At 38.8% G+C, this 15,800-nt stretch overlaps 1 protein-coding gene and 1 long non-coding RNA gene across 4 annotated transcripts in view; one reads left to right on the top strand and one right to left on the bottom strand.

Annotated features, from left to right (window-relative positions):
- The first annotated feature begins 837 nt into the window (after positions 1-837).
- On the top strand, positions 838-14,842 carry LOC128850392 (uncharacterized). Its single transcript, XR_008447791.1, has 3 exons — positions 838-1,415; positions 13,743-13,829; positions 14,746-14,842. It is a non-coding gene; the product is annotated as an uncharacterized LOC128850392 (long non-coding RNA).
- The window catches only part of TRPM3 (transient receptor potential cation channel subfamily M member 3), a 248,459-nt gene continuing 234,294 nt past the window's right edge, over positions 1,636-15,800 (bottom strand). For all 3 annotated transcript variants that reach the window (XM_054054264.1, XM_054054265.1, XM_054054266.1), the window contains 2 exons: positions 14,829-14,961; positions 1,636-8,839 (listed from right to left, as the gene is read on the bottom strand). In XM_054054264.1, coding sequence (XP_053910239.1) covers positions 7,390-8,839; positions 14,829-14,961 — 1,583 coding nt within the window. In that variant the 3' untranslated portion in view covers positions 1,636-7,389. The remainder of the gene's footprint in view (positions 8,840-14,828; positions 14,962-15,800) is intronic.

Genomic DNA, 15,800 nt, shown 5'->3' with positions numbered 1-15,800 from the left:
TATTTTTTGCTAAAGATGTAACTTTAGTTTCAAGATTTTCATTAGTAAATAGTGAAATGCTACATCGGTGGTTGAATTTTTGTTCATCTTTCAAACAGAGAGAAATAAAGGATTATGTGGTAGCATTTTCAGTAATGACCTTTGAACCTTGATATGTTAGTTTCCAAACCTGTTAAGAAAATGCTCATCTTGCACAATGAACAAAACACCCTGGAGTATTTTGTAAAATAATTCTATAACATCCACAGTCTGATTCAGTGGGGTGTGTGTCTGTTTAACATTGGCTACATGTTTAAGTGAGGAAAGGTGCTGCAAAAATTTAATGTTTACAAGGCGATGGGAGTGTTATTTAGTCTCTTTAAAGCTGTCAAACTTCTTATTTTGAAATCCAGACTAATAAAGGCAGTTCTTCTCATAGCTGTTTGTTTTCCCCATCCGTAGTTCTCTACAATAGGATCCTGTATCACCTACAGTGGGCTATCTGTAACTATTCATGGGCTACTATAGTTATTTCACATAAACCCACTCCTTTAACCTTCTCTCCCAAAATTATAATCCAAATATACAATATTTATGCCAATCACTTACTTGAAAATTTCAAAATAACAAAATCCTAGGGTTTTTTCACTTTTATTGGTGTTCCAGAAATACGAGCAAAGCAAAATTCAAGCTTGATATGCAAAGATAGTGAGGATTGCCATAACTGTAAGTTCATGCTGTGTTCAGTTATGAGGATAATCAATCAGGGTTGAACACCATAGTGAACATTAAATCTAATTCTTTGCCATTATGTGTTCATGAGATTAAAAGAGACTAGATTGCTGTCCTAAAGGCTACAAGACTGCAGTTCATGGAAATGACGTTGCTTTTCCCCAGCACTTCCTAACTGACTGAATTTAGGTGAAGTTTGTTACTGTGAAAAATCCCAGGGAGACCAGAGATACAGATGACAAGTGTCTGGGACAGGTTTTTTTATCCCCTGAAGCTTCAAAGCTCCCATAGTCTCCACTGAATGACAGACCCTAAGAAAGTTTTAGAAAAAAATTGATTCAGTAATTTAGCATTTCCTTGTCAGAAATCTGAAACAAAGAGCAGCTCTCCGAAATATTCCTCTCCTGAAGGGTAACTGAACTGTTCTGTGCAGAGCTGTTTTGAGTATCTTGATACCTTTCTTATTCAGATATTTGTTTCCTGTGTTTCTTTTGCATTTAGCTAAAAGATGTTATTATCTCAGTAAAGGCTGATTTGTGGAGGCTTCTTCAGCTACAAGAGTCAGCAATGCCACTCACGTGGGGAAACTGCCAAACAAAGGAGAAGAAGAAAGGAGAAGAAACATATTGCTTCTTCCAGTCTATGTAGAAGCAATTCAGAGAAGAGATGCAATCAACGCTTCTGTTTCCCACCTTGCTGAAATGGTAGGTACAAAGAAACTTTTCTCTCCTTTTAAATAAATGCACGGAGAAGTATGCCTGCCTATGGTTCAAGCTGGGGTCAGCCAGAATATTAGCCAGAATAAGGGACACCTGAATGAAACCTGATCTCAGAGGTGGAAATAACTTGCAATATTCAAGATGTCTGTGTGCAGTAGTGTAAACCCTTTGGTTTTATTTAAAGGTGTATAGTTAGAGCTCGAGCAATGAGAAAAGCAGCTGCCATTACATTGTAGCTTTATTGCTTTGAAAGCAAATGACTGTAAATAAATGTAAGAACAGGTGTTGGGAACTACATCTCTTTTTTTTTATTGCAAAACAGTTGTTACAGAAATTTCAGAAAGTTCTACTGTAGTAATTGCCAACTTCTGCTTTTTATTACACACCTAAACACAGTCTAAAAGTGCATTGTGAATCCAGTAGACCTTTGGAAAGGACCATTTTCCCTAGTGATACACATTTAGACAAATCATACTTGAAAAGCTTCATATTAGTAGGAATTTGTTTAAAACGATATTTTAATATTTTTTCTCCCTTTATAAAGGATTGTTATACACTTACAAATGGTAGCCCAAATAATAAATGATTAAATAATAAATGATTAAATAGCTATTAGTATAGTATATTGCAAACACTGTTCCAGACAGCAGTAGCAGCATATAGACTCTCCTCATGTACAACTGCAGTGGTGGAAGAAGGATATAAATTTAATACAATTTACTCACGTGCAGACATAAAATTGTATTTCATAGTCAATTCCCACTTCTGTCCCTTCCCCCTCCCTACCAAATACTAAAATAAACAAGTTACCACTTCCCTGCAGCAGAAACAGCAGCAATTTCATAATCAAACATATTTTTCCTAATAGCTTTTTGAAGTAAGTACTTTGTGGCTCTACAAGAGATCTGAAAGCATACAGCAAAAAATTAAAAGGTCAGAGACTGTTTCACAACCAGCCTGGTTCAATGGCTCAGTCATTGGACTTCCCACTTGATGATGATTTAGCATAATATCTGTGCCAGGACTCAAAGTAATATAGAGTTAGAAATACAGAATAAATCCATCTTCTGACGAAAGTCAGAGTACTCCATTGAAATCAGTGGAGTTTCTGGAGTTTTGCACCAGCATCAGTAAGACCATAATCATACTAAATCTTAGAGAAGATGACTAAATGACCTGTAGTGTTCACCCTTGACTGGATATTAAGCAGGATAATGCTCACTGGGGTGCAGAAATTCAGTCCCTCCACATTCAACACTACTGTTTTTATGCCAATGTGTGGCAAGGCCAGTGAATACCATCTAGAGAAATGAAGGGTTTCATTAGGTAAGTGGACACCAGCAATTTCTGCCTGTTTTGGACTGAGCTCTTATTTGAAGTGGATGAGGGAAAATTCACACTAGGAAGTTTTCCCATTCCTTTTGAAGAAAGTTATCTATACCTGGTATCATTTAACAGAACTGAAAATGCGGTCTTTGTTGACCACATTTGGTCAACATATTTGTGCATATTTGCGCAAAAATCCAAATATACTATTAATTTTGAAGTTGGGGAAAGCTATCACAACTGCTTTTTCTAGCAGGAAATCCAGGTACGACCAGCTCACATTGTCTCTCCTGGTGATTATCAGACATATAACCTGAGCAACATAACAAGACATTTGTTCTTGTTTTGAAAATTTGCACCATGAGTTTACAGAGAATTTTTTTTCACTGGCTTGCTCTTTGATAACTTCTGCTCTCAGGACAAGATACTTGTTTGTTCCGACTGCAGTCATTGGACTAAGGCTGCGTGCTGCTACCAGCACTTTTTTTGAGCAGCTATTTGTGTAGCTGCATTTTCCATGTGCTGACAGTTTCTAAGAAACAAATCATTTTCTTCTCATACAAAAAATATACCTAACTAAGATATTTATCCCCTGACAAAAGGCTATCCATTCCACAAAAGGTACAAATCAGTTTGTTTTTTTTACCAAAAGATCTATAAATGGAAAATGAAAAAGAAGCAATCTGTATCTGGAACCCAGAGGGATTTCCTTATGTGGATGAATGGATGTTTTGGTTTTTCATTATATTTTCAAATTATCCCCTCACTGCCATTTGTTAACTGGCACTTGTGCTAAGAACAATAATGTAGCACCTTATCTCTTCCAAAAAAAGAGAGCCAAATGTCTGAGCACTGCTGTATGTTCGCATTTTGTGTTGAATATTTCAATTTCATAAAATACAATTGTCATTTAAAAATAATTAAAAAATCACTTTACTTTGCTAAAGATCAAACATAATGGAAATAATGTAAACATCCAAAAGCTTGAATTCATTCCTAACTGGATTCATCTTTACAGGCAGGCAATAGCAAAATGTTAAGTCTCATAGTAGTCCAAAGAAACTTGTGGAACAATGCATGCATTTTCATTGACACAAAAAAAGACTGGACTGTAAGGAAGAGAAACTACTTCAGTCATATCACACTGTTATTGTGAAAGAATAATGTGTTATAATTCAATACCTAGGACAAGTGTATACCCCAACTGTAGAATAGCATCACTTAAACTGGAAACAACAGAATGGATTACTATAGGAAAATATTTATAAAATACTGTACACCGCTTCCGCAGTCGGCCAGCATATGTAAACAAACAGCTAAGTTCAGTTGAATTTCAAAATATTATTAAAGTTCTTTTATCTTATAATCTTTTGCATAACATGCCAGTTCATCTTTCACACTATCACAACTCACCTGTCACAGCCCACAGTGGTTCATTAGGGGTTTATACATCAGCTCATACAGACATTTCAGTGGAGCTATACAGAGAAATGTGTGAAACATACCAAACTCACACACTGTGACCAGAAATGCATATTCCATATGTAAGCTAATAATTGGATAGTGAAGCTCAATGATCGATGCAACATGTGCTATTTTATTGAATGTTACAGATTTACAAACAAGATCTTATAATGTGATATTAAAACTGTCCTGTAACGTTCACTAATATTACCACATGTCACAACTATACTGGTTTATATATGCAAGATATGTATATATGTGTGTGTATATATCTATTTCATAAGTTATCCTTCAATGCAGAATATGTCAGATGGCACATGCTATAGCTACATGATGATGGATACGGTTTCTAGTCTCACTAAATGGTCATAACAATATCTGGAGTGGGAAATCCGGTCCCATTGCAAGGAATGGGTGTTTTATCGTCATATTCAAAAAGGAGCAGTTTGATGTAATATGTAAAAAACAGGTGAAGATAAAATAATCTAACATCCATCATAATATATCCTATAGACACTACATTGTAGATTAAATGGGAAACATTCAGGAAAAATAGTGTTATGACATCTCGCAATCACACTTCTAAGATCTGAATTTACATTTTGTATATAATGGCAATTTTAAGAGGTAAATAAAGTATTCTGATTCATTTTACCTGGAATGTGTGCTCCAGATCAATAAAGTGCTGTATTCTAAACATTTATACAGCTTTTGGGTTTGGCAAATTCGTTTACCCTGACAAACTAAGCGGTGAAATCTACCCCAGAGGAGAGCCCTATGCCTTGAACTAATTCACTAAGTGTTCTTGAGGAATTTTTAATGAATCCGAAGTTCCTCTAGAGTAGGCCAGTAATATGGTGAAGGTGGAAGAGTCCATGAACACTTTTAGCAGACATTCGTAAAATTAACAAAGGAAATAAAGTGAGAATATCCCCCTCTACTCACCAAGGATAGATAGATTTGGAGAAGCCTTGGGAAAAGGCTGCTAACAAAAGTTGGCACATTAGAAGCAGATTGTTAAACACAAGTTCCTTTGCCCCTGGGCATTTTGCTACGGTTCAACAATCAGCCTGTCACAAGCATGCTTCATAATGCACAGAAAGGTGTCTGACCTTTCTAGGCGTTGCCATGTGACCATAATGTTGCACATGGATTGCAAGGCAATTGCATAAACACGGTGTCTTGGTGGAGTTTAGCTCATTGAATGCCTGATCAAATAGAAGAAAGCAAAGAATACGTTGGTGCAGGAAGTACGAAACACATTGTGCTTTAAGTCCCCGCGCTGCATTTCTTTATTTCCTGAACTTTCCAACATAGTTACTCAGTAAATGTTTCCACTTTCTCTACCTCTTTTCATGAAGCTGATGATTGCTGTTATGTCTGGGTTTGTTGGCCTCCAGACTTATTCCGATACGGTGCTCAGAGTTTCCCAGGGGGAGATCCCAGTGAGAAAATGTCAGCTTGCATTTTCAAAGCTGCCTTAGAGATTTGGAAGATAATTCCCATTTAAATAACGGGAAGTATGTACCCCACTCACACGTGTTCATTTTTATTAAGAAAAAAAGAGATGGTTCTACACAGATGTTGGTCATTGTAGAGATATTTTCATTTTTAATAGTACTAGGTTGAACTCTTTACAAGCTTTAAGGTTGTGCCTTCATAAAGGATATGAAATTTTGATCCAGTTGCAGTTTATGGTCCTCCACTCTTTCCCGATTTTCTGCATACCCTTTCACCTGTGATCACTGTGATATCTTCTCATAAGAAGCTGGAAAATCTGGTTGACATTGTGAACCCCTGGAATGTGGGTGGGGTCGGCGAAGTTAAAAACGTCTGCATAACTGCACTGCCCTTCAGATGTACTTTCTCCTACTAAAATGAACAGTTTGTGATATGCTGCTGAACAGTGGAAGCCTAGTTGCAACTGATGGCTTTTACTTTTTACAGACACTTGCAGTATCACTTTGGTTCTTAAACTTACCTTAAAAGTGTATATACTTTTTAGTGTTTTCCAGTCTTCATCCAAGAATATTTTCCCTTCAGGAACTTCAGTATCATTGCATTTATCTAGATTCAGACTGCTTGATAAATCTTGTACACTTTGTATTGTTCAGATACAACCATGTCCTCATGAAAAAAAAAAACCAACCAAGCAGGTGTATATTTTTAGGTGAGAGAATGATGTGAAAAACTGGTAGCTCAAGTGGAACAGCAAGATCAACCTGGTAGCAGCCTGGTGGATAAACCTACCCAATTCATGTACGTAATTAAATGGAACAGTGAGAACCTGACAATATTACTGCGCTCTGCTCTGATCACCCTATTCTTTCTGTTCCATCACATCCTTTGATTTAGCGAGAAAACATATTGATGACAAATGTGGTAAAAAAATAAATATATACTATTCCGCTTAATTACATTCATCCTGAGCTTGCTCAGCTGTGCTAGAATCTAGAACATGTGTTTTATACAGGAAATCACATGATATTTTAACATAAATTCTTCCTTCGTTTAGCTTGCAGTACAAAAGGCATTTCCCTTTCTGCTTTTGAAAATACAAACATTTTGTGGCACTAGAAGTTGATACAAAAAGAGACAAGTTATGGTTGTTCTCTTGGTCGTTATCTTGTTTGTCTTTCTCCATTTCCACAAGTGTGGGATGCAAAGGATTTGGGAGACTTTAGGTTTGTTTGCTGCCAGTTCCTACAGAAATAACAAATGCTTTTCACAACAGTGAAACAGATGAAAAAGTCATGATTGAAGACTAGCACGTCTAATTTGTCCATCTCTTTTTGCCAGTTAATTCCTGCATCCTAAAAACTTTAACAATGATCAAAGATCTTAGGATGCCTTCTAATAAAAGGCAGATTTCTGAACTTATAAGTTTATTTCTTGTGACTTCATAAAGGGGACTTGTTATTCCTGTGCTTACTGAAGTCTTTGTAAAGCTTTCCTCCCTCCCTTTTTCCTTAAGTGCAAATGTCTACTGGGTCAAGATGCAGTAACTCAGTGGGCAATGCTGAGACTGACAATGTGCTTCCTTGACCGGTGGATAATGCCAACTGGAGTTGGCATGGAGTGACACGAGTTTTTTTTTTAGTTCTGCTAAGAAAATGGACTGGACTGGAGAGCAGATGACTCTTAGGCTCCCAATGAGCTTTGTCTAGGTCTAGCTGTGCTTGCTTTCAAAGCTGCGAAAGGCTCCTGTTCTTGACAGTCTCTTCATGGACAAGTTGTCTCCTCTGCTCTCTGGCCTTGAGGACTTACTCCTCTGGAAAGGGTTTCGCAGGCCTGCTGCATTTCGCTGTCTGTCAAGTTTGTCACTGATAGAGTAGCTCTTCCGTGTGTGCTGTGCATACAACATGTTGGACTCCTCTGCAGAGTAGCTGTTGGCCCGCTCTATTTTTGGAAGTGGGATGCTATTGGCCAGAGTTCTTGTGGCATTGCTGTCTTGAGGAGATAAAGGGATCCCCTTCTTGTCTTTGGCCTCAAGATCCTCATGATCAGAGCTCGGGTGGCTTAGTTCAGCTTCTCTCTCTGGGTGGCAGCATCCCAAGTCCTCTACTTTGCCCCCAAGACTTCCAGGGAAACTGGCCCTCTCTGCGATTGCCTGGGGAGCGCTCACACACCTTGTGTCTATGCAGTCCGTAATACTTGTGTACTCCGCTGTTTTGACTGGGATGCCAAGGCTACTGAAGTAGCTTCGAGATGGAGAGAACATGAAACTGTGAGATTTCACAATTGGCGTTTCCTCCAGAATAAATGGAGTTGTAGCCAAGTAACGACTGCTTTTAGATCTCTCTAAAGTGTGATACAAGGGAGGGTCTGAATCCCAGGGGATTTGGCAATCTGTGATTTGCGAATAGTCTGAAGAAAATGCTCTTGTTTCTATTCCAGAGGTTTCCTCATAATCAAGACTCCTGCCAGAAATTTTTTCGCCAGGTGTACTGCTTATGTACTCACTGTTAGCTAAAATGGAAGAGGTTATGTGAGCCTGCAGAGCTGCATCTCCTGTACCAAGAATATTAATGGAGCTGTCAAGAGGCTCTGTATCAGAATGCATCTCATCCATGGCAGAAACATAGATATCTATACAAGATGAAGGTCTTCTGGAGTCTGGGGCAATCGACAAAGTGCTCGTAGGGGCTAAGGGAACCTTTCCCTCTTTTGCTATTGAGTGGGAACTGATAGCCCGGTGCAGGCTTGGAGATCTTTCCTTAAAAATGCTTTCAAACTTTTCCAGCCCACATTTGTCCTTCACATTTGTTGCATAGAAAGAGTGGCTTCGCACGCGGGGCATGATCGTAGGAGACGTTGGGGACATGGACTCCTCTCCTGTGGGATCTATGCTCTCGTGAAGCTTGTAAGCATTTCCTTCCTGGCTGTTGAAGCTACTCTGCCTCACAATGTAGGCTGCATCAGTACAGTCGGATGAGGTCCTGGATCGTATCTTGGTTGTCTCACCTCTCTCTATGCCAGTCAGTTTTTCTAATGCAGTCATCATTTGTCCCATCATATCTTCCAGTTGAGCAAGCCTGATGTCAACAGTCTGCAGAGAGGCCTTCATGCAGTGCTCTCGCTCATTCACTTCTTCCAGTCGCATGGCCATGTTCTCTACCCTTAATAAAGGGAAGAATTAAACAGGTTAACTTCTGCAGTTCATACTCTAATGTTAAAAGACGCCCTGTCAATCATAACTGGGTTTTCTAATGAGATAAATAACATCTGCTACTACTGATAGTAGAATTGCCAACAGGATGAATAACCTGGAACTGACAACGCCATAAACACTCTTACTTGCCCATAAGCAAACCAGATTTCAGCAACGAATAAGTACTGGGCAGCATTAATGCCTTATTAATTAACGTACAGAACTTTAGCTGGTGAAACACTGAGGTCTGACTACCTCATGGTGATGAGCAACAGCAACCTGCCCTCACAAGTGAGGAGAGAGAGGAGTGTGACATCACTTCCTACAGCAAGTCTCACGCTCCTGTGAAATACAGGCTTTTTTCTGTTGCAGATCATGAGTTCTGAAAGCACAAGCAGAGCAAATCGAATATGAGGCAGCAACTGTATCACTGTCATCAGACTTCAAGTATGAATGGTCAAGTAATCATTGCTAAGAGATGAACTGGTAGATTCAAAGAATCTCATTGTATTCACTTTCTTATTTAGGCAGCAGTCTACCTCTAGTTCTATGAACTTCTCCAACAAAAGCGAGTAATGTTATTGCAAGGAAAGGATATAATTACATAGTGAGAGAGCAGTTTGGATGGGTTGAATTTTCATGCAAGTTATTAGTTACCTGAACTGTTATTTTATAAAAACAATTATACTTTTGAAATATTTATTAGCTAATAACTAAGTGCCTCATCACACATTCTGATTCGTTAATAACTGCTCTAAGATGATGGACAGATATAACAATTTTAAGGCTGTCAGACATATGGAACAATTTGAGAAACCTCCTGCATTTTACTTGAGAATGCTCAAATTGCAACCAATAAAAAACATTCTGTGAAACTAACCGGATAGTCTTGTTTGTTTGATTGATTTTTGCTTGCTTTGAGACACATCCACAAGTGAAATAATTTTTAATGCATACATAGACAACTGAATTATTTTGGTTACATATTTGTGCCTCGAGTATCAGTAGAACTGTCCATGATGAGTCAAGTTTTGTATCCTGTGCTCATGTGAAGGCCATAAAATGCTACTGAACAGAACTAGAGTATCCCAAGAAGACCCTAGAGTCATATCTTGCAGGTACACATTCGTGTTTGTCTTGCCTTCCCTGAACTGGGTCTACTAGCTACTGCACAGAATGTAAGACTGGTCGTACTGCTGGCCAAGACGAAGGGAGACCTTTGAACTACATGATCTGTTAGTTGCTACAGAAGTAATCACAGATGTGATTGCATTGATAGTGTTGGGAAATTCAGGTAGAACAAGTCAACAAGATAAGGATAGTGCCTTCTGGGCATGACAGTGTCCAAATACTGAGGACATAAGAGGATATCTTCTAAAGAAATACAGTCATAATCTGTCCTTGTTTTAATAAGTAACATTATCTAATTTTCCTGTATTGTTGGATGATCTTGCACTCAGTGAACAGACAGCTACAGCTGTATTTCCTTCAGGAATAGTTTTGAATTAAAACACTGTTTCAAAATAAGAGTGCCCAAGTTTTCCTCTGAATTTTTTTTCCCTATGTATTGGAATAGTATAAACCTTTCAGCAAATCTTACAATACCCATGTATGATGCCTCCATTGTACCTGGGCTTCTCCTTAGAGCAAAATGTGTCTGACACGTGAGAAGGTGCCAAGCCATCCTGATAGATGGGAATGAGAACAGAAAAAGAGAAGGCGACATGTAAAATATCCATCAAGAATGTTCTGCTGAAGCTTAGAAATCTGGAATAGTGAAACAAACATGGACTATCTGAGGACATCATTTAGTAACTAGGAAAAAACCCAAAAGGTCAGAAGTGGGAACATGGCTAAGATTTGCTATTACCTGTGATAAGCCTTTTTAATTATGGTTTGGGAGATGACGGCTTTTGCTGGCATTCATTTTGGTTATATTTAACCACTGTACATCAGTTCATCAATAATTTAATTAAAGTAAAGATTTAATGGGAGTTAGGCACTCTTTTCAGAATTAGACCTCTTAACTGTATGCTAGAATTAGGTTCACAAGTCACTTTGTAGACCCAAGTCAATTTTTAAGGCATGTGCCACAAAGACTGCAGACACTAAAAGTCACTTACAGGGATATCCACCCTGCTTGTTATAAGTCACTGTAGAATGGTTTTATTTAAATAAAACATGTTCCCAAGCCTGTCATAGGCTACTGTTGTTTTGCTTGACATCTTTTGGTAAAGCATTGCTGATACAACTGTTCAGCCATTTTTTTTCCAGGTGCAGTGATTTCTGCAGGCTAAGGATATTTGGTTGTCTTGACTGCATTCTAATCTGAAGCCTGAGACCATGTAACTCTTTGTGGCCACGGAGAGAAGCTGCTAGAGTCACAGACCTTTCCTACCATCACTCTGCATGTGTGGCTGGATCTGGTAGGCTCAGTTGCAGTCCTGATATGAACCCAAACTTATTTCTGTGCACTTCAGCCAGCCATCTCTAAAATAAAGGTAATAACTGTCTTCATTCACAAGGATGCTGTTAGTGTAATTGCACTGCAGACTACAAAGCGTTATGGTGGCGTAGTACAGCACACCAGATAGTACTAAAGATGACATGATACTACTCTAACCATGTTATTTGCTTTTTGAATACAGTTAGCAGGTGGCCCTTCTCCCTTTGGAATCAACAAGAGGTTTTGCATTGGGTTTGAAAGAGTTGAGATCTGTCAATATGGAAAAAATTATTACTGACAAGATTGTTTTAGTGGCTTTGTGCCATATCAAGAAAAATAGTGCAGACTTTTTGACCATATTACACATGTCCTTGTGCCAAAATATGCCACTGAAAGTTTCACAGTGATTAGAAAGGCCCTTCAGGAAAATTTGTGGTTCTTCTGATGCAATGAAGGGAATTTGTCCAACTTTGCTTTCCTCACGAGTCTCCAGGAGGTTCTCCAAGATTTGACTAAACTGATAAATGCAGTTAAGGGAACACCCTTCATTTACACCCAGGTCAATGCAGCAAGAAACAATATCTTTTGTTCTTTTGTTTTCCTGAGCCCACCTAGGACGAGCCTCAAAGCAAAACCCTTGCCATCTCCTGTTTCCTTTCCAGTACTCTCTCTTCCAGGTGTATTGGGCTTTGCACCTATGGTGTACAGCTGTTGTTCCTCCAAGTAGGACCCGGGGCACTCTGATAAATCCAGTTGCATGCAGGAGTTGCCCAACCAAAAGGTGGGCATATCGCATATGTGTGGAGGAGAGGGAAGGCAGTAAGCAGTCCTGGGGCATGTGCAGATATTTCAAAGGGCTTGTCCCAGCCCTTTCTTCTCCTTGAGCCTAACAGCATCTTCAGTGTCCTGCAAATGGAAGGTCTTCAGAGGGAACTTCACTCATATTTGCAGGGTCTTCTGGTTCAATTTTACTTCATGTAAAGCTGAGTTAATTGGACAGATGATTAAGCTGATACCTCATGGCTATAATGTAGATATTGTGCTGGGTGTACTACTACAGGCTAATGACCGGTCACTGGAAAAGGAAACTGTGCAGTCCTAGATCTTCCTGTTTTCTTTGCTTTATGTCTTGTTAATTGTACAAAGACATCTCTGTATAGAAACTATAAAGCGCAAATCTGGATTTTAAATATTTGAATGCTCAACAGCTTAGAAAAATGAAGGATGGTGTCTCATATCAAGAACCCTTCAAGGGGTACATCTCTTGCCATAAATAAAGGCAAAATAACAGACATAGGCATCCAGTTTTCAAAATGTGTGATATTTAAGATACTTCAATAGCTTCGATTTCTCAAACATCTCTATTCCTCAGATCTTTGAAGTATTTGCACTTGCCGTGTGTGTGTGTGTGTGTGTGTGTGTGTGTGTGTGTGTAGAGCATTGCAGTTGGTTTGGCAAAGAGAGAATAGAGCTATTATGAGGCGAGAACTGCATTTGCCTGGGATTTCATTGCTGCAAGTCTGCGTGCTTGGGTCTGGGAGTGGCCTCTACACCATGGGGTTAGTTCCTGGGTCTTCCTTGCAGAGCTAGGGCATGCTGCTTTCCACATTATACTACTGGCTAAGGTAAATGGATTTTTAAAGAACTATTTCTCTGTGGGTTCTGGCGCTAATCTTCATTTAGGATTCATAATCATGAACTATTTCCTGAATGAGCTGGTTTAAGCCATTCATTTAAAGAAGACATAAGGACTCTTTCCCTATAAAACAGGGCCGACACAGAATGCAAAGGCAGACTGTTACGCATTAATTTTCAAGGACTTAAAGCACATGCCTAATGTAGGGGAGGCTGCCGCTGGATTACTTCTTATTTACAGAGGCTTCAAATATACCCCTTTTTTCCCTGGCCACCGAAAGGAAGGCTATGCCTCAACTGAGATTTGAACCTGCATCTGTGACCTTCAAGATAGTTCTCCGACCGCTGGAATACCAGAACACCAGAAAAAATGGTACTGAGTTGGACCTCACATCAATTTAGCCTATTATCTTACTTTGAAGCATATGTAATTCTTCTGCCCTATTACCCTGTCTTTAAATGTGTTCTGCTCAGGAACTTCATGGGCTTGATATAATCTCTATGTATTTAGCAGTCCTTACTGCATTTCTCTTCTGTAACCTCACCTACTCTCCGTTTGAACCAGAGCAGAATTTTAGCTGGCATAATCAGCTTCTTTCTGACCTCACCAGCTTTCAAGAATTTGCTCTGTTCTGCTACTCGCTGCATGAAAAAATCACCTATTTTTGTTTATTTTGAACCTATATTTTGTTCTGGGAGAGACATCAAACAATTGATTCCTGCCTACCCTCTCCTTGCACTCATAATTATATAGTCCTCTATAATTTCATTTTTCATTCTTCTCTTCCAGAACAAACAGTGTGGGATTAGTTGGCAATTCCTTATGATGAAGCCATTCTATTCCTTACCATACTTTCCCTCCTACAGCCTTTCCAAGGTATGTATTTTTAGGAATGCTGTTTTCAGTAAAGCAGATGATAAAGGGATATTATATTAGCTAATCCTACTCTGAGATAGATTTATTTCAAAATAAAATTAAAAACATGTTTCCTTGCCTACAGAAAACATACTCTAGGTATAGCTGCATCAGGGCTAGTGCTAGAAGAATATGTATAAGGAGAAGAGTGTTATATATGTGTAATTGATTACAATGACAATTCACCTGACCTCTGTTATTCAAGTTAAAGTGTAGATTCAGGAAATGGAGTATTCGGGGGTTCATAATTTTTATGGATATCTCACAGGATATTAACTTGAAAACTTTATTGGCAACAGTCCTATGAATCAAACAACAAAGTCTGTCTTCAAAATTTAGCTCTGTTGCTCAGTGGCTGTGTGATGAAAGCACGTAAGCACCACAGCAGAGCAGATTTATGAATTTTTAGGACTGATGAAGACTGGCAACTTCCAATGAATTAATATATTAAGTTTGTCCTCTGTGCATTTCATTGCTGTAGGTGAAATGTCTAGATCCTTTTGAATTAATGGCAAGATCCCTGTTGCTCTCAATGAAACTAGCAATGCCATCCCAAAAACAGGCTTACTCTTTATCTGAATGGCTAAATGCTAAATCTGTAGCTTTTGTTGAGGAAGTCTCATTTACTTTCTCATTGTGTTCTCACCACTTGTGCCCTAGAGTTATACTTCAAGAACTGAAACGCAAGAATAATTTGTGTTTCTCACTACGTCAGTTGTGTTCTAAAACAACACAACTGACAAAGATTTACAAAATTTTGATGAACATTTGCCTTAGCAAAAAAAAAGAAAAAAAGAAAAAAGAAATTCACCACCTTTTATCACTCTACTTTTTAGTTAAAACTCATTACAAAATACCTCAAATGTTTCCTTTTCAGGGGGAAGAAAGAAAGGGTAAGAACAGCAACAGAAACCCATTTACAGATCAGCTTATGAGAGAAAAATAAAAAAAAAAGTGCACCTTTCTGAAGTGACACGGATTCTTTCATCATTGGAGGAATTGAATCTATCATCTTTTTCTCGAAAATATTCTTCTATGCACTGCTCTTCAAAATCATGGACTTTTTTCAGTTCATCCTCAGTTATGAAAAGTTCTGTGGAAACAATGGAAAAATGTGAATTTGGCAGAGATTAACATATGAAATTAACAACATTCTTCTTATTGTGGAATCATGGACTAAACTTCCAAAAGCAGGCTTCAAATTTATCTGGCATTTTGGTATGAAAGCAGATAGATGCAGCTAATTACAGAATTACTGGCTTCAATTATATATGATACTGGAGACAGAAACTCTTAAGCAGGCAAATGCTAAGCGAACATGAATGTGTTTTGATTGCATGAGATGTAAACACAGCTGCTGGTCAGGCCCTGGAGAGACAGTGGGAGCCAAAGCCCACCTGTAACATAACACAAATACAATCAGACTAGCAGACCGCTATGAAAGAAGTCTGGGAGTATAGAGGGTCTACTTGACATGGCAAAAAAGCTGATATGTGCAGGCAGCAGCAAGAGCTGTAGCAGACAGTGGATGTGAGCGGGAGCAGAGCAGGTTGATTGCACTTGCAACTGCAGTGCCACCACATGGCTCTGGCTCCCTCCTGATGGGCTCTGACATGGGCTAATGTTGGGAAAAGGCGCACATCCTTTAGGTCCCTCCCTCTGGTATGTATATTGCGGAAAGTGGCGATCTTTTGCTTTGAAGAATGAGATAGAGAAGAGTGAGGGTGTTATCAAAATAATCTGTCAGGTTTTCCATCATGCTTATGGGAGTTCATATTAAAGCATCTGGGAGAAACTACTCTTTCAAACTGAGTCAGTGTCAAGGAGAAAACATGTCTACAAAATAATTACTTCTTGCCATTTCTCAGCTCATCTAGGCAAAAAGCGTGTTAAGAGGAAGTACGCAATGTTTACTCAAAAAGTGGGAATGCT

The sequence above is a fragment of the Cuculus canorus genome, chromosome Z, assembly GCF_017976375.1.
Source record: "Cuculus canorus isolate bCucCan1 chromosome Z, bCucCan1.pri, whole genome shotgun sequence".
In the NCBI taxonomy this organism is placed as follows: domain Eukaryota; kingdom Metazoa; phylum Chordata; class Aves; order Cuculiformes; family Cuculidae; genus Cuculus; species Cuculus canorus.
This window is presented reverse-complemented; position numbering and strand designations above follow the sequence as displayed.